The 25,807-nt window shown below is 43.4% G+C and overlaps 1 protein-coding gene across 4 annotated transcripts in view; it reads right to left on the bottom strand.

Moving 5' to 3' along the window:
- The window catches only part of KIAA0586 (KIAA0586 ortholog), a 127,428-nt gene that overhangs the window by 85,593 nt on the left and 16,028 nt on the right, over nucleotides 1-25,807 (bottom strand). For 3 of the 4 annotated variants that reach the window (XR_011359456.1, XM_069949280.1, XM_069949282.1), the window contains exons 11-19: nucleotides 23,998-24,036; nucleotides 23,350-23,570; nucleotides 22,877-22,949; nucleotides 17,851-18,108; nucleotides 11,744-11,921; nucleotides 10,472-10,663; nucleotides 7,034-7,218; nucleotides 6,273-6,416; nucleotides 98-175 (exon numbers count right to left, since the gene is read on the bottom strand). Coding sequence is in view for 3 of the 4 variants with exons in the window: in XM_069949280.1 (XP_069805381.1) it covers nucleotides 98-175; nucleotides 6,273-6,416; nucleotides 7,034-7,218; nucleotides 10,472-10,663; nucleotides 11,744-11,921; nucleotides 17,851-18,108; nucleotides 22,877-22,949; nucleotides 23,350-23,570; nucleotides 23,998-24,036 (1,368 nt within the window). In the remaining variant the exon portion in view is untranslated. The remainder of the gene's footprint in view (nucleotides 1-97; nucleotides 176-6,272; nucleotides 6,417-7,033; nucleotides 7,219-10,471; nucleotides 10,664-11,743; nucleotides 11,922-17,850; nucleotides 18,109-22,876; nucleotides 22,950-23,349; nucleotides 23,571-23,997; nucleotides 24,037-25,807) is intronic. The other variant, XM_069949281.1, reaches the window with a different exon arrangement.

Raw genomic sequence — 25,807 nt, 5'->3', positions numbered from 1 at the left:
CAATGGAACCAAGCTGCAAAATCCACACCCAAACTGAGGACAGGAGAGGTGCGGTTTCCCTTTATGGGATCAGTACAATCTACTTGTGGACATTTACCGGAGTGATGTCTGTTTCTTGTAAAGAGCTGCCGGGAATTGCCAGGATTTCTTCTTCAGTTTCAACATTTTCTGGCATCTTAAAACAAAATCAAAAGGAACAAAGTTAGAACAGGAAACAAATGATGTACACATTTATCTGTTAATTCTAAAAAAGGCAAAATGTTTCGCAGATTAAATAGAAGTAAAAAGAGACCTCACATACTTAAAGATTATGCACTTGTAATGAGTTCTTAATATTGTTTGCAGTGTCTTCAGAAGCAAATGCCATTTGTAAACATACATATGCTTAAAAGGGAACTCCATCATTTTTTATTTTCAAATCAACAGGTGTCATGAAGTTATACAGATTTGTATACTTCTACTTAAAAATCTCAAGTCTTCCAGTACTTATCAGCAGCTGTATGTGCTGCATGAAGTGGTGTATTCTTTTCAGTCTGACACAGTGCTCTCTGCTGCCACCTCTGTCCATGAGAGAACTGTTCAGAACAGTAGCAAATCCCCATAGAAAACCTTTGCTATTAAGGACAGTTCCAATCTACAGAATAGGCTTCCAACAGTTGATTGGCGGGTTCCAACACTACAGAAAGAACAGGGCCGTAATCAGTTGGCTATTACTAGTTGCGGCACCGTATTACTGCAACAGTGCATAGGAGCTGAAGATACAGTATCCTGGTGCCGCCAATACATGGAGTACAGAGCCAATTGCTTCTGTCCCTGATCTTTCTGTACTGTGGGCGGTGAAAAACTGATCATGGGGGTGTTGGGTGTTAGCACTCAACCGATCAACTATTGATAGCCAATACTGTGGAATGGGCCAATCCAATGATAAATGCACATTCGCTTGTTTGTCTCCTGCTTGTTGGCCCATTGCACAGTCTGTGCACAGCCCTGCCTGGCCCTGTCTGCTCAGCTAAGCCCTTGTGTTGCCCACTCCTGAGCTCAACCAAATGCAGCAAGTAATGGCAGCATCTCCTTAAAGGGGCACTCCAGCAAAAAACTTTTTCTTTCAGAAAGTTATATAGATGTGTAATTTACTTCTATTAAAAAATCTCAAAACACATACGTATAACTGTAACCCCTCTCTGCCCGGACAGAGCGCTGCATTATGTGCCCACACCTGCCCTGCCCTGCCTTCATGCTTCCTGCAGTCTCTGTCAGTCCTTGTGTTTATCATCCTTTCCATTCCTGCTATAATGTGCCTGCGCTTAGACTCAGCTATGCACACTGCTGCTATAATGTGCCTGCACTCACACTCAGCTATACACACTGCTGCTATAATGTGCCTGCACTAAAACTCAGCTATACACACTACTGCTATAATCTGCCTGCACTTACACTCATTCACATATATGCTTTATAGAGAAGTTTATGTAACTGATCTCCTGCATCCTCTGTAATTCTCATTTCCTGGTCCATGCTGAACACACACCCATACCTTATTGCTGTCATGTGACCACACAGACCTCTGATAGCAGCCCTGCTTCTCTATTATAGCCTGTTGTACTAAACTTTTGCATTATGGGAATCTGCATCTCCATCCTGTATCTACAAACTGCTGCTGTTTTTCAGTTCTATGCACTTACTATACATTATACTTCACATGCTATACTGTACTGTAACTTATAATATCACATAATAAGCTGTTTCTCATTGTTTGTTTCATCTGTTCTAAATGTTATTCAGAAGAAAAATAATTATTTTGAGGTGTGAAACTACTTGTCTGCATATCAGTAATTTCTTATGGGAAAGTTTGCTTTGGATTTGGATTACAAGCACAGTCCCAGAACGGAATATGCTCGTAATCCAAGGCACCACTGTGTATTCAACAGTGTTGAACTTGTTCCCCCAGAAATCAGCAGAGATGGAGGTGTCTGGCAGCTGCCTTTTCTGAAGTGAAATCACATGCACATTATACATGCTAATGAGCCAGCACCGATAGCCGCCGGCCAGCGCAAGATATAGCAGTAATATGAAGCTGAAGACAAAACCATCTGCAAACACTAAGGTGACCACTTTTGTTTTTGTAGAGAAAACTATAGATTCATAGCACATGTATCAACGCCTAGAACATGGCACGCCAGCCTGGCCTTATAAAACGCGTAATCCTATAGTGGACTGACTACACAAATGACCGGCCATGTAACGCTAATGTTTAAAGGAAACGTGTAAATGGCGCGGTAACCGCAGCTTTATTTATCCAAGAAGGGAACTGCAGATCCGTCTCCCGCCTGCCTGGGTTTTAATCAACTGCGACCTCGCTCTGTAATTTAATCTGTTGTCTAATGTTATGGAAACAGCTTGTTTTATCACAATTCACACAGATGTTTTCCATTACTTAGACACATGTAAGGTTTGGTGACATTATTGAAAAGTTGCCAAAACCAAATGAAGAATGAATAAATTACCTATAAAGCAGGGAGCGCTCGCAGACGGGGGTGTGCGCTATGTGCTATGAGTGATTAAAAGATGAATAATTCATTTGTGCTGCTTGTAATGGGAGTCCTAATGGATTTCATAGCTATTAACTCATTCATAGGCAACTGCACCATACAGGAATAGGATGCATTAGATGGTATGTGAAATACATTTATATGTTTTTCTTTTTAACCTTTAGTGCATAGCCCTGTAGGTACTGAGTGACGTATTGTACTGTATACAGAATGGGGCATTTTCCTGCAATAAGCACCCATATTATTAATGTAAAAGTAAGTTCCGGATCTTTAGAAAAAAAAGTAAGGTAAGAGCTTGGACCAGAACACAAAGGAAAAGTACCAGTCAGCGGCAATGTGGTAGTAAAACTAAGCATGTGGCCAGATAGGGTTTGGGATCAGTAGCATAGTCTGAAGTTTTATTTGTGAATATTTTATTCTAGCAGAAAATAAAAATAAAAACCATCAATATGTAAATTAGGTTGATCTGACTAAAGCTGTTGCAAAACTACAACTCCCATCATGCATGGACAACCAAAGCTGAATGTGAGCGGCAGGAGAAGCAGATATGAAAATCTGTGGGTTTGGAAATCTGGACACTTCCAGTGTTGGGGATTAACATTTGGGCGCTAGAGCTAGTACAGGGCGTCCAGCTGCTATGATGTTTATGAGTTACACTAGACACACAGAAGAAGGGATCCTGAATTTTTATATCTATATAAACGCACCCTCAGAAGCAGCATGAAGGACATTACTAAGCAGTGTAAGAGCCCTATTCCACCGGACGAATATCATTCAGATTATCGTTAAATTGTTCGAATCTAAACGATAATCGTTCGGTTGAAATGCAGTTAACGATTAACAACCGAACGAGAAATCGTTGATCGCTTTATAAGACCTGGACCTATTTTTATTGTTGCTTGTTCGCAAATCGTTCGCATTAAATAAGACATCGTTCGGTCGTTTGCAGTAGATACGAACACAATAGCGAAGAAATAGCGAAGAAAAAACGATCACAAATACGATCATAAGTAACGATTATCGTTTCATGGAAATGAGTAAACGTTTTCAGGTCTTTAACAACAGCGGTGGTTTGAGATTGTTAATCGTTAACGATTATGCGAACGATAATCGTCCTGTGGAATAGGGCCCTTAGTTGTAAATCAAGCCCTAGGGTGGGATATAACACAACATGCTGCTTCAGCTATTCTCCCCTCCTACCCTTACCATAGACTTCTCTGGGCAACTGTAACCTATCACTTCAGTAAGCCAATCTATCTGGAGATGGACTTAAAGGAGAAGTCCAGTGAACATTTTTATTAAAGTATTGTATTGCCCTCCAAAAGTTATATAAATCACCAATATGCACTTATTATGGGAAATGCTTATAAAGTGCTTTTTACCCTGCACTTACTACTGCATCAAGGCTTCACTTCCTGGATAAAATGATGATGTCACAACCTGACTCCCAGAGCTGTGCGGGCTGTGGCTGCTGGAGAGGATGATGGCAGAGGGATGCTCAGTGTCCCTCTAGTGCCCTGTGTCCCTCAGTGTCCCCCTGCCATAATCCTCTCCAGCAGCCACAGCCCACACAGCTCTGGGAGTTGGGACATCACCATTTTATCCAGGAAGTGACATCACCATGTTATCCAGAAAGTGACTTCACCATGTTATCCAGGAAGTGACATCACCATTTTATCCAGGAAGTGAAGCCTTGATGCAGTAGTAAGTGCAGGGAAAAAAACACTTTATGAGTATTTCCTGTAATAAGTGTATATTGGTGATTTGTATAACTTTTGGGGGGCAATGGAATACTTTCATAAACTTTTTTGCCGGACTTCTCCTTTAAGCAGCTTTTGCGGAATGAATGATGAGTTTAGAAGTAGGGCAGCAGAAATGTAGCCTGATAAGTGGATCAGGAGGAGGCATTTTTACCTGATAAGATATTTTACAGTGTACTACTGTACTACGATTTATACAAAGTGTGTTGAAACAATAATAATTTAAACTCCCTGTCTGGCCTGCAGCAATGATACCAGATAGGCAATGATACCAAGGAGACAACTCTGAGGCCAGTGATCAACTGCAGTGCTACTGAAAAAAGTTTATGATGTCCTTATTGCAGTGACAGTGAAGAACACTGAAGTGGAGGATTTTTCAGCTTTAAGCCATCCCCCAGGTCTGACCCCATTTCTCGAATTCCCAGAAAACCCTTTTAATACGACAACATAGACCGTGCACAGGGTCGGACTGGTTTGAACCTAATCCCTAGAGATAAGCTGTACAAGTGATGTCTGGCAGCCACCCAGCTCCCATTATTAAAATGTAAAGTACTGTATGTTCTGCCAGGAAAGGGGGGGGGGGGGGGGAACAGGGAATATAATTGTTAGCCAAAGAACAGATGAGGGCTTCAACATTGGCTTTGACAAGAATTCTAATATAAAGTTACCCATAACCCTCCCCTTCCCCTTCCAAAAAGGGTGGCGCCTTATTCTGAATGAATGGAGCAGCAGCGACCATGAATACCCTCAAAATTTTGTCATATGATTCTTTAAAGCTTACTATTAAAGCAAATCTGTATAGACTTACACAGCAGGAGTCTGTGGAGCCTCGGTTGCGAGTCTCAAAACACGGGATAGCCAGATATCTCTAGCCTGTTGTCACGGGGTGCCTCCATGATGGGGAGAGCACCACACCACCCTGATAAATAGCCCCTTAAGTCCCACTCGGTTGCGAGTATTGGAACATAAATAGGGAAACACCAGGGTGGCCCCTTTTTGTCAATGTCTAACTCAAGGTGCGAGTATTGCGATCATGACAAGGGCTTGCCACCCTGGTGTTTCCCTATTTATGTTCCAATACTCGTAACCGAGTGGGACTTAAGGGGCTATTTATCAGGGTGGTGTGGTGCTCTCCCCATCATGGAGGCACACCGTGGCGTGGTGTTTTGAGACTCGCAACCGAGGCTCCACGGACTCCTGTTTTGCATATTTAAATTTTTGGGGGCATCAGTGGAGTACTTCATTGAAATTTTTTTCACTGTTCTCCTTGAGTTCAGTGATAACTGTGTTTTGTTAGACTTACACAGGCCACAAACCTCCAGTACTATTCGGTAGCTTTCCTTAATGCACGCCTGGTCCTTGGCCTTGTCTCCTGGAGCTGGTATTCGGGTAAAAAAAAAACTTCTTTTATTCTGGTGGCGCATTGTCAAAGATAGGGGGCTAGAGCATCTGTGCCCTAAGCCTGCTGAAGAGGAGTATCCAGCCCAGTGGTTTGCAGACAAAGAAGAGAGGTGGGAAAGAAGAAGACAGAGACACTGCAGGCCTAGGGCACAGATGTTCTATACCCTGCCTCTTTAACTCCACACCACCAGCATAATTCCCCATAGAAAAACTGTCCAGCTCTGCACAGTTCCTGTCAATGACAGAGGTGGCAGTAGAGAGCACAATGTCAGACTGAAAAGAATACACCACTTCCTGCAGGACATACAGCAGCTGATGAGTACTGGAAGACTTTAGATTTTTAAATAGATGTAAATTACAAATCTATATAACTTTTTTGACACCAGATTTAAAAGAAAAATTTTTTTGCTGGAGAACCGTTTTAATCTCTTTTAGCACATGTGAAGAATATGGTCGGTCCAAAGATTTGCACCAAAATCCAGGTGTGAATAATTCTGCCATGTGTAGACTCTAAAAGATGCGTGCTGTTTGTTGGTCACTGAACATTTTCACAGACTCTTACCTGGATATCAGCTTTGACAGGACTGGGTGTACGGAGTGGTGGATCTGGACTTGGAGTGCTATGCATCGGAAGTGGACTTGGGGTCCTTTGTTCTGTTCCTGGGCTGTCACTAGTAATACTGTCTATATCAACAGAAGGCAACACCTAGAGCAAATAAATACATGTGAGAGGCCATTAATGTTACCTGAATGAGCAGTCCCAATTGTGTATTACATAGTGTAGATCAGCGTTCCCCTACCTGTGGCTCTCCAGCTGTTCGGCTGTCAGGGCCTCATGTAGTTATGCAACAGCTAAAGTGCCACATGTTAGGGAATACTGATGTGTTGGTTAATACTAAAGAGCATAACACAATAAAAATTATAGTATTTTGGGTCAAGAATGTCAGAAGGGTTTGAGGGCAGAACAAGTATTGTGTATACTAAAGGGGTAGTTGGGATTTAGAACATTGCTGGCCCATTCATGGGTTACTGCAGCTCAGCAATTGTATGGGTGTATGGGCCAGCACACCATTGATCAGACACTGATGGCCTGTGGACAGGCAGATATTGCTATTCTTTCCGCCCAAAAGACACTACAACATTACCTGTCATAGCTCCACTGGTATCTGGCACGGCGATATGAAAGTAAGCACATTAGCAGTGAACATATCCTTAGATCTAAAGTTGAAGTTTTAATACTTATTGGACAGCTGTTCACAATCAGGTTGTGACGTGGATTTGGTCACATATATACTATGGAGGGATAGAAAATGGAACCAGTACCTGAACACTAAGTTGTGGGGGATCCCTCTTCTCAGATCTCATCTCTATAACAGCAATGTTGGGTTTCACGACTTCTGCCTTAGGCTTTGGTGGCATTGGTGGTACAGAAACATTCACTATGGGCTGAGGACTGGCAAGAATTACAGAGTGCGGTAGGGGAGCAGCCCTGTCAAATCGTGGCTTCCCTGAAAGCAAAATGTCATAGGTGAGAGACCGGTAGCACAGGACAATAAATAATAAATTCACAACCAGCTGTCCAACATTTTTCAGTACAATGGTGCCACTAGGGGGCACTGACAAGTCATTAACTATTAAAGGGGTACTCCAGAGGGGAAAACATTTTTCAAACTCACTGGTGTTAGAAAGTTATACAGATTTGTAAATTACTTGTACTTAAAAATCTCAGGTCTTCCAGTACTTATCAGCTACTGTATGTCCTGCAGGAAGTGGTGTATTCTTTCTAGTCTGACACAATGCCACTGCTGCCACCTCTGTCTATGTCAGGAACTGCCCAGAGCAGTAGCAAATCCTCTCCTGCTTAGGACAGAGGTGGCAGCAGGGAGCACTGTGTCAGACAGGAAAGAATATACTACGTCCTGCAGGACATACAGCAGCTGATAAATACTGGAAGACTGGATTTTTTTAAAAAAAGGAAGTCATTTACAAATCTGTATAACTTTCGGGCACTTGTTGATTTGAAAACTTTTTTTCACCGGAGTACATTTTTAACTTTTAAAGAACATCCTATGTCTAATACACTGGCCCTTTCATGAGTAAATAATTTCAGGGTTGTTATCTTTCTTTTCTCTTGCATTAAATAAATATTATATATGAATCCACATAATATGTAAAATATAAACAACATTCAATTACTGAAACCCATTGATCCTACAGAAAAAAAGATAAAGTCATTGTGAATGATCTACAGTGACATCGCCTAACAGTAACACCTAGTGACAGGAAGGGTATTACAACTCATAGAGGTTACAGCTAAACATCTATACTGCCATGGGATACTATGAGAATAATCCAACCAACCCATCTAAAGTGAAGGGCCATATCGTACTAGGTTTACATGTAGTATTCAGGTCAGTGTAATAATCCCAAACCTCCAACTGCGCCTAATTTATCATGGTTTATGCCTGCCCTGCTGATGACGGTTTCCCGGCTGCGCCTGATTCTTTTGCCATCCTCTTTCTCAAAGTTTCTACCAACCGGAAATGCTATCTACCCTGATACGGAACTACCCTGCTCCTCCTGCAGTTTCCATTCCAGCGCCTTCCAGTCTCCTGCTCCTCACTACTTATTCCTGCTTCAAAGCCAAGATGTCTCAGCAGGAACTGCCTATTCAGCGGTGTCCCTTCTCAGTCAGTGACTGGCTAAACAGGCAGATTCTCAGAAATCTTGCTTTCGAAGCAGGAACAAGCAATGAAGATCAGGAAAACTCAAGATCAGGGAACCATGAGCTGAGTTTTTTTTACTGCATCCCCATACATATAATTAACATCCAGTCAATCAATCACTTTAAGAAACAAAAACAAACCTGCAACATAATTGACATGCTATGGATTTAAAAATCCATGCAAAAAAATTGTATACAGCATGTGGATGGGTTTTCTAACACCTTGTCCTGGGAATGGCACATATAGCATTTCTATAATAATATATTATGAAAGGAAGGCGCTGTAAAGCTGTGGAAGCATCACGAAAAGGTAAAATTTTGTTGGCTTGGTTCAAACTATTTTTTGTGCTCTAAAAGGAGAAGTCCAGCTAAACATTTTTATTAAAGTTTTGTATTGCCCCACAAAAGTTATACAAAATCACCAATATACATTTATTACGGGAAATGCTTATAAAATGCTTTTTTCCCTGCACTTACTACTGCATCAATGCTTCACTTCCTGGATAACATGGTGATGTCACTTCCTGGATAAAATGTTGATGTCACGACCAGACTCCCAGAGCTGTGCGGGCTGTGGCTCCTAGAGAGGATGATGGCAGGGGGACACTGAGGGACACAGGGCGCTGGAGGGACACTGAGCATCCCCCTGCCATCATCCTCTCCAGCAGCCACAGCCCGCACAGCTCTGGGAGTCGGGTTGTGACGTCACCATGTTATCCAGAAAGTGACATCACCATGTTATCCAGGAAGTGACATCACCATGTTATCCAGGAAGTGACATCACCATGTTATCCAGGAAGTGACATCACCATGTTATCCAGGAAGTGACATCACCATGTTATCCAGGAAGTGAGGCCTTGGTGCAGTAGTAAATGCAGGGGAAAAAGCACTATGGGGGTGATTTATCAAACATGGTGTAAAGTGAAACTGGCTCAGTTGCCCCTAGCAACCAATCAGATTCCACCTTTCATCCCTCACAGACTCTTTGGAAAATGAAAGGTGGAATCTGATTGGTTGCTAGGGGCAACTGAGACAGTTTCACTTTACACCATGTTTGATAACTCTCCCCCTATATCTGCATTTCCCGTAATAAGTGTATATTGGTAATTTGTATAGATTTTGGGAGGCAATACAATACTTTAACAAAAATTTTCGCTGGACTTCTCCTTTAAATCTCTTTATACATAACCCCAGCTTGAAAAGATAACCAGGAAGTGTGACATAACAACCAATAAGAACCCATAATTCTTCTTGGATGAATGAACATGGAAGAGACCAGCTATATAAACACTGAGGGATTTGCGAATGAATCAGCTAGGGTGGGATGGAGCTTGCGGTCCTTTGTATGATGTCAGGGCTGTGGACCCGTGGAGGGGACTCGGATCACGGTACACAGTCATTTTCAAAACATTCCTCTCTTTGAAGATGAAAATATTGTATCGTTTGAAGATTAAGGTTCTGTGGTAATCCATATGGTAAAAAGACAGGCAAACTTTAAGGGGTCACCGGAGTTCAGAATTACATGAATGTAGCTATAGTTCTCATGTACAATATGGCTTTTCAGAGCCAATTGTTTCTAGAACCCCACAGAGAATGATTTTCCATCTTGCTGACAGTCAGGGGCCTTAGTTAATGTGCTTGACAATTGTGCAGTAGGTGGATCAAGCCAGGAGTCAGGAATAATAACTAAGGGTGGCTTACGCTTATGGATATATACAATTAAAGGGGTTATCTAGCGCTACAAAAACATGGCCACTTTCTTCCAGAGACAGCCCCACTCATGTCTCCAATTTGGGTGCAGGTTTTGCTGCTAAGTCCCATTGAAGTGAATGGAGCTTAATTGCAAACTGCACCTGAACTAGAGACAAGAGTCGTGTTGTAAGAAAGTGGCCATGTTTTTGTAGCACTGGATAACCCCTTTAATGATGTTTCAAATTAGATCCCAGATGTCATAAAACAATATAAAATATCCACTGCCTGGCAGCTTATAGCTCCAATATCCACAGACTTCATAAATAATCCTAAAAGCATCTTACTCAGTGGAATAGCCATTTCGACAAGGTGTCCCTGCATCTGAGCGTAGGATGTATCCGCCTCTCTTGATGGAATAAATACATATTGAGGCTTGTAATTCTTTGGTACAGAAAACTCTGGAGATCTGGACTTTGTGACAGCCTTCTCTATTTCAGGGGAACTTGTCTGGATCTTCGCAGACTTGAGCTTGACACCTGAAAAATCCAAATCATTAAAGGCCTTAAAGTATCTGTCACTTCAAGGAACTTTTTAGGATAAGCTGTTCTCTAAAGTTCAGTGCCTTTCATTGTTCCTAAGGCTGGGTTCACAATACGTTTTTGTAATCCGTTTCCTTGCAAAAACGGATGGAAAAAACGGATGCATGTATGTGCGTCAGTTTTGTGTACGTAAAAAAAACAGATCCGTTTTGATCCGTTTTTTTATAATGGAATTCAATGGAAAAACGGATCAAAACGGATGCACACACATACATTCGATTTTTCTATCCGTTTTTTATAAAAAAAACTGATGAAAAAAAAAGGATTGCAAAAACGTAGTGTGAACCTAGCTTTACCTGGTGGGTGAAGACTAGCTACTATGATCTCCCCAATACACACACAGAAGAGGAACTCCCCCATATCTCTATAGCACACTCTCAAGAGCAGCAGCAGCAGCATGGAGGACATTATAGAGCAGTACTAAGCAGTGTAAGAGGAGGTGAGATAAAAGACTTACAAGAGCTTCCAGCACCTCCTCAGCCTCTCTATCATTTTGCAGCTCCCCTCTAATTTACCCTTTCCATAGATTTCTACTAGCAACACACAACCTGACCCCTCAAAGAACCAATCCAGATGAATTTCAGAAGTTTTTCCAGACGGAATGCTGAATTTAGTGGCGGCGGCAGGGGGGTTTGGGAACTTTGGGGTATTCGTAGAAAAAGATAAGATCTATTACAAAGTTTCCTATACATGCCTGTACTATTGGCATGTTGAATGGTCTTGCTCCTACATGTGGCTGTAGGCAAGCACAGAGAATTTTAAAGGGAAACTATCATTTTAACAAACTTCCGATAAGTCATATTGATCAGTATGGGGTCAGAGTGCTGAGACCCCCAACAATGACTAAAATGACTGGGCAGGCCTGTGACAGTGATAGTTACCAATTTAACAGTCCTATTTTTCACAAGAACTTCTCACCAAGTGCAGTTCAGAATATTTCTGGGTTGAACATAAATACTCTTCTTTAAAATATAGATTTTTCTTTGATGTCCCTTTAAATACTTAAAAGTCCCTTACCCCTTACAGTCTCCAGAACTTTAGGTCTCTGTGGCTTGGTCTTGGCAGGAGGAGAGCCAAAGCGAAGATATGGACCCTTTTTAAGAGTGCTGCGGTGCCCCTGATATATAGGAGTTCCATACACTCGGTCCAGCATTTCTTCATCCATTACTGCAGACGTATTGACTTTCTGAGGGACCTGGATAAGAATAGCCATGTTGTAACACACAGCAAAAATAAAAAAATATTATATATATATATATACAGTAGTGCCTTGGATTACGAGCATAATTCGTTCCGGACCGCGCTTGTAATCTAAGTCCACTATTAAACCAAAGCAAATTTTCACATAAGAAATCAAAGAAATGTAGACAATTGGTTCCACACCCCAGAAATAATGATTTATTATTCTGAATAACATGTAAAATAGATGAAACAAACATTCAGAAACAGCAGAATATGGGATATTATAAGTTACTGTACAGTAATGGAGAGGATGGGAAACACAAGGGCGGACAGAGACTGCAGGGAGCAGGAAGGAATGAGCAGGGCAGATGTGGGCACATACATGCAGCACTCTCTGTCCGGGGAGAGAGGGGTTACAGCTATGCATACCTCCACCATCCTGTCCCCTGATGTGAGCCCCAGCCTGAAGTGGGTCTGCTATGATTTGGAAGGTGAGGGAGACTTTCTGGGTCAGAGTACAGAGCTGTAGACCCACTATGCAGACCATGTCCCTCCCCCATACACCCTCCCACCCAGTACAGGGAGCTCTTAAACCAAAACAATGCTCTTAAACCAAGTCACAATTTTGAAAAACTGTGAGCTCTTAAACCAAAACGCTCTTAAACCAAGGTACACACATATCTGAATGCAAAAGTGGGATATGACTACCCAGATGTAAACTGCTCACAGCTAAGCTATGCACATTGTCTATAATGGTTTATATACACGGCCAACATTGAAGGGAACCTCTAACGTCAATAGCAGACACATCCCTCATCTGAAGTTTACAAACCAAGGTCAGGAAAATGAGAGGTGTGATTGTTTAGGCAACTGCACAATGCTAAACATCATTGTATGAAAGCCTAGGAAATCGGACTGCCAAATTTCCAGCCATCTTTTTTTCCCCCGCAAAATTATTGTAAAGCATCAACAGAAATGTCAGCTGTAACTTTTGGATACGATCAGTGCTCAGTAACGACAGCAGTAACTACTAATTACTTATACCGCGTTTCTCCAAAATAAAAAAAGGGTCTTGTATAACTTTTTTTCTCCAAAAAAAGGGCTAGGGCTTATTTTCGGGTAGGTCTTATTTTCGGAAGAAACACTGTATTGCTGTCGCACTGTGGCCCCCTCTATGCAGTAGTTAGCAGTCATTGCACTGTTATTATGCTCCTATACTGTACGATCCTCTGTAGTTAGGTCTCAATACTGTATACCTCTCTCCACCTTTGTAGTTGTTCCCCCATACTGTATACAACCCCACTCTGCAAGTAGTCCCCATACTGTATACGTCCCTCCCCCTCTGTAGTTGTTCCCCCATACTGTATACATCCGACCTCTGTAGTATGGTCCCCTATATCTCCCTCCCCCCTCTGTAGTTGTTCCCCAGTACTGTATACAACCCCACTCTGCAAGTAGTCCACATACTGTATACCTCCCTCCCCCCTCTGTAGTTGCTCCACGTACCCTTCTTCTTACCTCTCCTGCCTCCCCTTCAGCTTTTGTTGAGCAGGTGGGTGGGGGGGGGGGACATAAGTCTGGCACTGATTGGCTAATGCTCAGCACCCAGTGTAAGGGATCTGGTCAGCTGACCATTTCACGTCTACTCGAAAAGCGCCTGCAAAGCTAGATCTTATTTTGGGGGGAAAGGTCTTCTTTTTGGAGAAACAGAAGCATCAAAGAGAAGGAGGATGTACAACACTAAGGGTGGTATCACATGGGACAATTTTTCGGACATTAATGATCTCAAAAGACCACTATGACAAACGATCTTAAATCGTTCACCCTATTACACGGGACGATGATCGTTACTTACGCTCGTTCTTGCGCTCGTCCTTTCTTGGCTGATAGGCCAGGGAATGCCTGAACGACGTGTTATTACACCGAATGATGATCGAAAGAATTATGAAGATTAATGATGAAAATACGTCCAGATTCTATCAAACAATCAACAATTTCTCGTTGGTTGTTTAATCGTTGCCTGCTATTACACGAAGCGATTATCGTTTAAATCCAAATGATTTAGCGATTTTCGATTGATAATCGTCCCGTGTAATACGGCCCTAAAAAGCACAAAGCATGCTGGGATATAAAGTGCACACCACTGTGCTGAACTCCATGAACAGATGACATGCAATTCAAGGTGATCACCTTGAGGTGTTTTCTCTTAAGACCCTATCACAAGGGGCGATTCAGAGGAGCAAACGAGCGCCGACCTGTCAGCACTCGCTTGCTACTGGTTCTCTGTTTGCGGCCACCGCTATTACATGCTCTGGCTGCTAGCGAATAAGAGCAGGGGGAGCGCGGGGACATCGTGCATGTCTTCTATTACACTAAGCGATTATCGGCCATAGACTATATTCGCTTCGTGTAATAGGGCCTTCACAGATAAAGAGAATTCTGCATGAATTCTCCTTCCCATTGTTCCTTTATCTGCAGAGTCTATGCCGAATCCATGCAGACTTGCTAACCCGAATCTAAAATAGTGGGCGAATGTGTCAAAAACACGCTGAAAGCCTCCAGCAGAGATCCAAAGCTAAGCCTCAAATCTCCGCCATGGATTTCACAGTGGATTTTCCTGAAAGATCTGTTTTCCTCACATACCCTAAAGGGGTAAGGTCACACGTGGACTATCTGCTGTAAAATCTACAGTATTTACAGCAGCAGTAAAGTGAATGAGATTTAAAATGTCTTATTCACATGCTGGTAAAAAGAAAACACACCAATGCCTTGAGGGAATTGACAGCATTAATATATTTAGCTCTGTGTGGCTGTACCCTAACAGGACTCCCTAGTAGGTATCAGGTATACTGCATAGTCCATAGGAACAATGTATAGGATAATCTAAATATACATAAATACTCCATTTATGACACGTTGGTACTGGGGCCCCTGAATATTTGCAGAGGTAACCCAGCTGACATTGATTTACTGGCTACCTGCTGTAGTCCTCCAACAAGCTGGGGCTATGTAAACATCTCCAGCACGGAGGGGGGTATTTGTATGGAAGTGTTGGATGGATTAGTGATGATGGATTGCTTCTGTGTCACACTGGGGAAACATTTACGAGATTCTAATGTATTTTCCAGTCAGGAAAGATCCTTAAGTGAAGGAGACACTTCTATCGAAAGTCTCCTACTGGCGGCCTCTCTCACTTCTTAATGTTCAATATTACTTTCGCCTGCATGCAGCCAACCACATATACGATACTGTGTTTTTTTTTTAACATTTCAGCCAACGCTAAGTACTTGAAAGTTTTGGAGATTTTCACCCACTGCAGGTACAAAGAAGGGCACCAAAGCTCCAGTGTTTTATATTTTGTGTTGGAATCAGTGTGTGACACTACAGCCAGGCGTGTAGTGACCATAGAGGCAGGCAACACAACTGCTACGAGGCACATGCGACCCCCCCCACACACACACATAAATGACCAAGCACAGTTCTTTGGTGTTCAGTTGTTTCAGCTCCCGGCATGCAATTGATGTCACTCATGTGCCAGGGGTCTGGGAGAACAGAACGTTGCAGGACTGTACCATGTCATGTGAGCATGGGAGGGAGGCCCGTACAGGATTTATCCATACCTACAGCAAAGACGTCTTCTAATCAAACTAAAATTATCAACATTATGGCTGGGGGGTACACCAGGGAGAAGTTGCAGATTCGCCTCTTTTCCCCGATTTGCAGGCAGGGGAGGCGTAAATCGTGTTTCAAATCTACACCTGTTGGTACCCCGGGTGCAGGGTCGGGCACACGGCAGGCCAAATTCAGTAAGAGGTGTGTGCCTCTTAGTGAATTCGCCCAATGAAACGGGGGCAGGGCCTAATTTAAGACCGGAATACTTATACATCGGTCTTGATAAATCGCCTTCTTAAAGTCTGCATCCACCTCTAAACACCCATTTTACTGTCTACCTGTAAGAATTCATCTACAGAATAGGTTGAGTAGCTTTGTAAATACATTGCATCCTGTATTGCTATCCTGCATTACAATCTGTAGTATAGTCCACAGCTGCATTCACAATCCTGCAGGCTTCAGGGCTGAAATCTCAGCATTTACACAGCACTAAGTTTTCTCTGTTGATCTGTATTCCAGGTAAGCATAGTATTTACACGAAACACTATATCAATCTAGTGCAATAGTACAGTTAAAATAGTAAAATTAACTACTCTTCAGTGTAATGGTGCCGAGCAGAACTGTCAATGGAGCTCTGGACTACTGCAAGGAGTTCTGGGTAACTTTACAAGGAGTTTTTATTGGGAATCATCTATCTTGCAACATGGGTTTTTCTGCATTGCAGCAAAAATGTGACATGACAGATCCAGACAAAGAATTCACATGGTTATCCATAGGCAAAAGCGCTGAGGAGCATCGCGTAAAACGTCCATTGACTGTGGACTTTATTTAGGACTTAGTTATGGGTAAAGGTCCCCATACACAGTGGGAAGAATTTATGAAGACTAACATATAGCCCGCCTGCCGTGGAAATTAACACCTGCTTTGGTGGCATAAATCATAATAAATCAGGCGCGGTAGGAGGACTCTACCTGCCCATCAGATGATGGGGGCTTCCATTGGGTAAAGGTGCAGATTTTGCACCTTTTCCCAATGTAGACTAGGCACACCTTTCCTAAATTCCCCCCTTCATACTTTTGTCAGCAGGTTTGGCCCTCAATACAAGGTGTATGGGGCCCCCCCTGACGGACCACTGACAGATGATGGTGAGGCTTAAAGGCGTACTCCGGGCAGGGGGTCTTTTTCGCCTATGTCCGGGGAGGAGGTAGATAAGGTCAACAATGTCCACTTACCTCCCCGGTTCCAGCGCTGAGTCCCATATCGCGCCCCTCTGGTCCACGCTGCCCGGGCCCTTCCTGGTCTCTGACGCAGGCTTGAGACATGACGTTTCAAGTACACTCAGCCATTCAGAGGCAGGATCCCACCTCTGCCGCTGAATGGCTGAGCAGACTTGAAATGTGCAGTGCGGACCGGAGCGGAGGTAAGTGGACGCAGCTCCGGCCTGGAGCATACATTACCTGCTCAGCGCCGCGGCTGTGTGTGAGGCTCCCAGATCCCCATCAGCCAATCAGTGCTGCCGTGTACAGGTAATGTATGCTCCAGGCTGGGGGCTGCGGACGGCGGAGGGTTAAACGGGCTGGGTCACATACTGGCAGCGAAACGAAAATTCCGCTGCAGGTAAGTGACCCATTCAACTTCACACTACCAGGATCCGCAGACTCGCAGCGTGTAATCCGCTGTGGATCCAGTACGTGTGAAGCTTCCCTAAAGGTGTATGGGCCATCTATAGTATTATCTTTAATCATTTTGGGGGGGATCGACAGGGACATAATCCTATAATGCTGAGAAGGATTTGGGCACACCCAGCTCATGCCTAGTACAGCAGCCCAGCTCTTATTACTTCAATGCAACAAGTAGGCCCTTATTTCTTTTCTTAAACCCCTTCCAAAGATATTACACCTGCCAGATCTCCAGACTGACTATTCAGTGCATGTGCAAAAGGGCTATCAAGGACAAAGCATCATTGTGGTATGAGGCAGCCATAGGCCGGACAAATGTGACGAGTATCCCGTATCTTGCACATGTAAGGGGCGTTGCTGTGAAACAATAAAAGGTGGCTTTATGCAAGGAAGGGTAAGTGGGAGATTTGGAAGCGGAAATCAGCCCAGATTTGAGCAGTGTGGACACCCTGAGATCACATAAGACTTTTGAAGTGGTCTATTAGGATCACATGTATGTCAGTATTAAATTATCAAAAATGTTTTTCAAATTGAAAAAAACAAAACAAAAACAACATATTGGATCTGAGATAAAAGCTGCCTAAAATGTTGGTGAGAACACAGCTGTGTGTAGAAGAATCCTTTCACTAATCAAGTCCCCCTGGATCTCACCTTTGAGCCTCCATCCTTCTTTGGCAAGGCTCGACTGTTCTGCCCTGTGAGCTTCTCTCCACTTTTCTTACACTGAGGCTTGGCTGAGACCCCAGATGAAGGCTTTGTACTTCTCACTGCACCGCTTGCTGGAGCTTTGATGTCCCGATATCTATTTTCTTTTATGTCTTTAGTACTTCCTGCATTTCTCCTCACTGCAGACTCTTTACGACTATCATCTGATTTCTTTTTTCTTATGTCTTCTTTTGCAAGTTCATCCTGGGCAAAAAAAATATCAACTGTTAAAGGAGAAGTCCGGCAAAAAATTTTATTAAAATATTGTATTGCCCCCCAAAAGTTATACAAATCCGTAATATACACTTATTACGGGAAATGCTTATAAGGTGCTTTTTATAAGGGTGAAGCCTTGATGCAGTAGTAAGTGCAGGGAAAAAAGCAGGGGGACACTGAGGGACACAGGACACTGGAGGGACACTGAGCATCCATCCGCCATCAACCTCTCCAGCAGTCACAGCCCGCACAGCTCTGGGAGTCGGGTCGTGACATCACCATTTTATCCAGGAAGTGAAGCCTTGATGCAGTAGTAAGTGCAGGGTAAAAAGCACTTTATAAGCATTTCCCGTAATAAGTGTATATTGGTGATTTATATAACTTTTAGGGGGCAATACAAAATATTTAAAAAAAAAACATTCACTGGACTTCTCCTTTAACAGTAGTAACAATAACAGAATAGTCAGATAAGCAGTTCACATATAGGGTACATGAGAAACATCCAACTGCCCGATACTTGAGGAATTAAACCAGCCCCAATGGAGTCTAACAGTTTCCGCCTCCAATCTTCACATTCATTGGTTGGCTTAATCATATCTTTAGCTTTAGGATCCTTTTTTAGATGAGCCAATGAGCTGCAGAAGTCTTGGTGATCGGCTCTTGTTTGCTGAGCTTTCAGTCTTGCAGCCCTTTAAATTCATTATCAGCTGCTCATGCTGTTTACAGAGTGATGTGCGGACAATATCAATTATTTTACTAGCAGCTGATCCAATCAGCTGTTTCCCGGCTGATCCCTAGCTGTTTTGCACATGCTAATAATTGGCAATGAGCATTCCTGGGAAAACTCATTCACCTGATAATTATCCCATGTAAAAGGGCCTTTAGTCTTAGGTCTACCATTGCAGTGCCCAGCAGCTGGATCAGTAAGAAAATACTTCCATATAACAAATCAAGATTTGTGGGTGTCCTCTGGCACTAATAGATATAGATGAATGGACAAAAGTGGTGTGGGTAAAGAAGTATTCCCATCTGTGACACTTATCAAGTGGGTCCCACCTCTAAAACCTGAGCCTATTTTCTTGTACTGTCCAGAGGTGCTCAGAAAGTTGAAAACAGCCAAGCAGGCCCCTTTGCACATTTTGCTGTACTCCCATTGACTTAAAAGGGGTATTCCCATTTAAAGTAATATTGTTACCCCCTTTCCATATAAGGAGTTCTTAGCACCATTCTTAAGCTTATATTATGGATATTTCATATCTAATGGCCCTATTCCACGGGTCGTTTAGAGGAGCAAACGCGCGCTCTCATCGCTCGTTTGCTCCTCGTTCCCTGCTCTCTGCCGACGCTATTCAACGCGGCAGCAGCGAGCGGGCGAGTGCGGGAGGGGCGGCGGGGACAGCAGGGATCGTCCGGACAGTGCATAGGATACAGCAGCGTCTGCTGCCGACGCTCCTATTCAACGGAGCCACGGCAGCAGATCGTTGCTGTATCAGTCACTTGTTTTTCGACATGTTGAAAAACAAGCGACTGCAATGATCAGCCGACATGAATGATGTCGGCTGATCGTTGCACTCTATTCCACGGGACGATTATCGTCTGTAGCGGCCGAATACGGACGATAATCGTTCCGTGGAATAGGGCCTTAAGGGTAGGTTCATACTGAGGAATTCTCGAGGAATTGTAGAGGAAAGTTTTCTGCTTGAAATTCCTCGCCTATTCAGCTCTGGCAGAATAGGAGCAGAATGCAAGTGGAATACAAGCAGAATTCCTGCTTTGAGTGAATGAGAGGGCGCGTGCTCCTCCGCTGCCACCGCTCTCCGCTCAAAGAAGTCACACGTCACTTCTTTGAATGGAGAGGGGAGGAAGCAGACGGTGTGCGCCTTTTCATTCACTCAAAGCAAGACACTGAGCATGGCGGGATTCCACGGCGGAGAGCTCTTGCTCAGTGTAAACGGGGCCAAAGGGTATAAAGGATTTATTTGTTGTCTCTTCTTTCAAAAATGCATGCTATTGTTGGTGGACAGTGCAGTACGGGCAGGGCTTAATAGCACTGGAACCCCATAACTCTGCCCACATCGGTGTTGTAGGCCCCCCCTCCATGGCGTCATCACTGTATAGGCCCCGCCCCCTCCTCAGCCATTGGGCAGACCTAGAAGCCTAGGCCCGCACCCTCTAGGTCAGCCCATTCCAATGGCCTAGCTGATGATGTCACAGAGGGGGTGGGGCCTACAGTGCCAACGTGGGCAGAGATATGGGGTTCCACTGTCATTAAGCCCTGTCCTTTCGGCACTGCATTTTTGAGGGGAGAGACCACAAAGAAATCCTTTATAGGCTAAGATATGACATGTCCACAATATAGGCTTAAGAATGGTGCTCAGAACTCCTGATATGGAAAGGGGGTGACAATATCACTTTAAGCTAGTTATGCCCTTTCCATATAATAGGAGATAACAGGCTATTCACTGGGGGTCCTAGCACAATCCTAAGAACAGGGACGCAATCGCCTAGCAATGAATGGAGTGCTCAGCGCTGAAATCGGAAGCTTTTGGCAGCCCCATTGAGAATGAATGGAGCACCAACCTCAATGGATGCGCAGAGTGAATGTGCCCTCATTCTCTGAATCGTGAGGGCCCCGGTGGTCAGATACCCACTAGTAAACCCCAATCCTAAGGAGAGGGAAGATAAATAAATTTTGGTGAGTGACACCCCAACTTAAAACATCATCTATCTTCCTATGTTGGCAAAGGAATTAAGTAGTAGTAGTAGCGACACCAGTCTAAGCTGCTTAGTAAACATCATGGTTTGTGTATTAAATAACTTTGTAATGACTATTGACCATGGGTATCTTCCTAAAGATGACTTGTCATATGTAAATACCTGTATGCCCCATAAAATAGCAATGCTGATGCATTTTGTCATAGATCACTGCATTGCTGTTATTCCTCCTAGAAGTAAATTAATAAATTGACAAGTGGGTGTTACCAACTTGGGGTGGGGTCTACAGTCAGACACTGTCCAATCACTTTCTGAATGGTCTCACTGGTAAGCCAATAACGGTGAAGTTGAAGTTGGGAATGAAAGAAATAGAAGGAAGATGGCAAAATGAAAGAATAAACAGGTTGTTTTAGTACTTTTTATCAGGGCTGTGGAGTCGGAGTCGTGGAGTCGGAGTCGAAGCTAGCTTTGGCTGGAGTCGGAGTTGGAGTCGGAAAAAAATGTACCGACTCAGACTCCAGCTTTAAAAAAAAATCTTTAAAAAATGTAGAATTGTTTTTTTTTTAATTGTAGTATTTATTCAGTTTTTTACATATATGAAAATTAACAGCAATATAACAAAGCAATTGCAGAGTCAAATACAGATCCATAAGAAAGAGTACAATTGAATTTTGATATGAATTTTACAAGTTTTGCTCATGAATATATATTATGAGCCACATTCTAATACGACACTGGCCCTATTACATAAGGCTGGTCAGGGAATATATCAGTAATAGGACACTGGCCCTATTAGATAAGGGTGGTCAGGGAAAAGTTGTCAGTCACTATTTGGCAGTTTGTTTCTGAGCTGGAAGAGTCCATTGTGTGGGGGAGATCTGTGCTGTTCCCTTCCTGGATGCTGGATGACTGTATATGAGCAGCAGTGTAATATGAAGATATCCTGTGTAATATACAGGAGGAGGAGGAGGAGGAGGAGGAGAACACAAAAGTAGTATAGCAGTAACCTCTGTCCTCAGTGTTGTGTTTTCTCTCTGGGATAATATTGTGTGTTTTTCTTCAGTGTTCAATGGCTGCAGCTGTGTGTTATGTGTGTGCGTGCTATGGCTGCAGTAGGCTGCGTGTGTGCTATGACTGCAGCAAGCTCTGTGTGTTTGTGTGTGCACACTATGGCTGCAGCAGGCTGTGTGTATGTGTGCTATGGCCGCAGCAGGCTGTGTGTCACGTGTGTGTGTGTGTGTGTGTGGTGTGCGCTATGGCTGCAGCAAGCTGTGTGTGTGCTAAGGCTGCAGCAAGCTGTGTGTGTGCTAAGGCTGCAGCAGGCTGTGTGTGTGTATGCTATGGCTGCAGCAGGCTGTGTGGGTGTATGATATGGCTGCAGCAGACTGTGTGTGTGTGCGTGCTATTAGGTGCCCCCACAGTGACCTTCTATATCACTGTGTGACCTCTATATCACTATGTGTGACCCCTGTATATCACTATGGCCGACCTCTATATCACAGGGATCTGGCATTGTTAGCAGTGTTTCTTTTTGTATGGTGAATATTTAGTTAGAAACATAGAAGACTGTCAGCAGGAAAAGACCCCCTGCTCCATCTAGTCCAGTTCTGAGTTGTTCAGGACATGGAGGCTGGAGACTGGCTGCATCCACTGCACACACAGGAGAATCTGCTTTATATGTTTCCTTATTCCCTCAGAAATCATGTAGGACATTAGGGAGAAGCTGCTGAGCCAGTGTGATAAATAACTCCCCTGGTATATGACCCGCCATTTATGAAGAAGCAGGAGTCTGAGTCGGGAGTCGGTCCTGATAAAATTCAGGAGTTGGAGTCGGTCTTGAGCAAATTCGGAGTTGGAGTCGGAGCTGCGGCTTACCGACTCCACAGCCCTGCTTTTTATTTTACAATTTTAAGTATGTCACTAGACATATTCAGTGAACAATAACGGGTATTATAAAAGTATATATAAAAAGAAAAGCAGGTGGATCAGGCCCTTTGTGATCTATATAAAAAAATATAAAAATTTCCAAAATGTGACTAACCTGAATTTCCGAGGTGATTTCTGTAATCCAAGCATCTACTGTCTTTTGAATTCTAATTTTCTCTGCGTCACTACTGAGGAGGAGGACAACAAAAATGAGAAATCCAAGGTAAAAGGAAGAAAATTTTAACATGGCATGAAAATGACTCATTCATTCAAGCATTAGTTCGTCGTTATTTTTGAGAGGATCTGTCAAAATGTTCGGGTTTGGCAACAGAAGCCACTGCAACTTCCAAAACAAACTTGCCTTGGGAGTGACCGCCTGCTCAGCCAATCACTGAGTGAGACAGGACAGCGTTGTGGACAGTGATTAGCTGGCGGGCTGTCACTCCTGAGACCAGTCTATCTTAGAAGTGGTGGTGGCTCCAAAAGGCCCCTCACAGTCTCCATGTTCTTCTGCTCAGGCTTATTATTACCAACGTAACCTCAAAGCTAAATAACCAATTATCAGTAAATTACCAACAGGAACGTTACCTGTCTGTAGCCAGGGCATTGACAAGGGCATATTTGCGGGCCCCATCGTTGGCTCGGGCAATAGCTTCTAAATTGTCTTCAAGTACTTTCCTTTTATTCTGTACTTCTCTTAAGATGCGCTCCGCATCTTCAGTCATTGACTTTGGGGGATTCGCCGTTCTTCTCCAGAGCACAGGAGATTTAGGCAGAGAAGTTGAGAGTAATGTCGGCTTTTCACTGGGCTAAAGACAAAACTCGGTTAATCGGATTTTGGGAAAATCCCAACATTAATCCCCTATTAAACTAAGTTCTTCAACTTGTTACTGCATAAAAGAGGTTAAAGGGGTACTCCAGGCGGGGGTTATTTTTAGGGTACGGCTGGGGAAGGGGTGAAAATAGAGGCAGACGGTCACTTACTTGCCGGTTCCAGCGCCGGGTCCTGGATCGTGCTGCTCCGCTCCACCGTCCAGCCGCCGCATCCTGGTCTGAGCTGCGGCTTGAGACGGAATGTCTCAAGGCAGCTCAGCCATTCAGCGGTCGTAGCGGAGTTGGAACCAGGGAGATAAGTGACCGGCAGCCTCTATTTCCACCCCTTTCCCGGCCATACCCTAAAAATAAAGGGGTACTCCGGGCAGGGGGTTAACATAAAACCACGGTGAGCACACACACCTTCAGATCAGGCTCTTCAGATCTCCACTGCTTTGCATCCTAAAACAAATAAAAAAAAAAAGAATATACACTTTTAAAATGATGCAACAACGATGAATACAGTATCGGGATTTAATAACTACAGTGCAAGTTATTACTACTGTGAAACTAATAGCCGTCATTGGAAACAGTCAGCAAGCCTGTGACTATATCCCCAACTGTAAAGCTGAGCTCCAATAAGGTAGTGGGATAAATAGTTTAAGTTCTTTCTACGGTTTCACAAGCTTTGTGCAGATACTGATCACTTCTGCCCTTAGGGCTCTATTACACAGAGCGATAATCTGCCGAATCAGGCTGTAATAAAGACAATGATCAGACGATGACAACAATCATCTCATTGTCTCTTTTGGTCCTGACCAAAAATCATCAGCCGCCAACTGATTATTATTTTCTTTACATAATCATCAGCTATTGGCCGCGCACCACGCACCGGCTGTTGAACCGGTAAAGAAAATAATAAAGTATATACATACCTCTCCACACTCCCGGTGCCTTCCTCGCTTCTGTCTGCAACTGCCGGTGGAAATGCTCAGCCAATCACTGGCCGAGACAGGACCACCGTGGCCAGTGATTGGCTGAGCGTCCTGTCGCTTCAGAGATGTGCAGTTCCACCGGTGGACGGAGACAGAAGCGAGGAAGGCAACGGGGAGCTGGGAAAGGCAATGAATATATTTTACTATTTGAGTCTTTTAAAGCAAGGGCTGCACGGACATCTCTAACAATATACATATACAGCCCTTACTGCACAATTATCGTAAATAGGCTCAGTAAACGAACACTGAGCTAGCCGATTGACTCTCGTTTACATTACTAAATTGGGCTGTGTAATACAGCCCTTATGGTGCGTTTACACAGAGAGATTTATCTGACAGATTTTTGAAGCCAAAGCCAGGAACAGACTATAAACAGAGAACAGGTCATAAGGGAAAGACTGAGATTTCTCTTGTTCTCAAATCCATTCCTGGCTTTGCCTTAAAAAATCTGTCAGATAAATCTCTCTGTGTAACGCACCATTAGTTTTGGTAATTATTGATGAGGGCTGCTCCAGCTCCAGTCACTGATCACACCGGGTCTCACTCCTGATACTACAATCCCGATACAGCTGGCGGAGTGCACAGCAGTGCTCCTCCTGGCTGGCAGAACATTCAACTGTTTCACTTTATAAAATATAAAGGAAGTAAAAGAATTGAATTTGATTGACAGTTAGAGGGAGACACGCCCTACACACCCCCAGCTGCATTTTAGCATTGCATCAGGTCTTAGAAGTAAGACCCAATGCGACCAGTAACTCTTAACCTGTCAAAAGTTACTAATAATGACAGTAACGCTATAAAAGAGCATTTAAGTTACAATAGTACAACTAATACCAAACACAACTTACTGATACATTGATTTTATTGTAGTGAAATAAAAAAAAAAGTTCATTAAAACCTAAAGAGATCAAGAAGCCACAGCTATACAGCACAGCTTTTATATGGGGCTCTCGGCAGTCATAATGCTCAGCCTGCCATAGAAAGTACAGAATGGCATTGTTGGCTGGCATCCCATTATGACACAAGACATATTACATTTCACCTGTCTGCTTTAGCCTTGGAGCTCCAGCGTAGAGCCACATAAGTTTTACAGCAATAAATATCATATAACTAAGCACTAAATGTGCTCTAAGTTTACGATATGTACAATAAATCATTATTGCAGGCCATTCAAGAGAGTGTGGTTTTCCTTAACCTGTGGCTCTCCAGCTGCTTCAACTTTGTAACGCCAAGCATGC

This window comes from Dendropsophus ebraccatus, chromosome 13 (genome assembly GCF_027789765.1).
Source record: "Dendropsophus ebraccatus isolate aDenEbr1 chromosome 13, aDenEbr1.pat, whole genome shotgun sequence".
Lineage (NCBI taxonomy): Eukaryota > Metazoa > Chordata > Amphibia > Anura > Hylidae > Dendropsophus > Dendropsophus ebraccatus.
The sequence above is the reverse complement of the archived record's forward strand: the minus strand, read 5'-3'. Positions and strand labels throughout refer to the sequence as shown.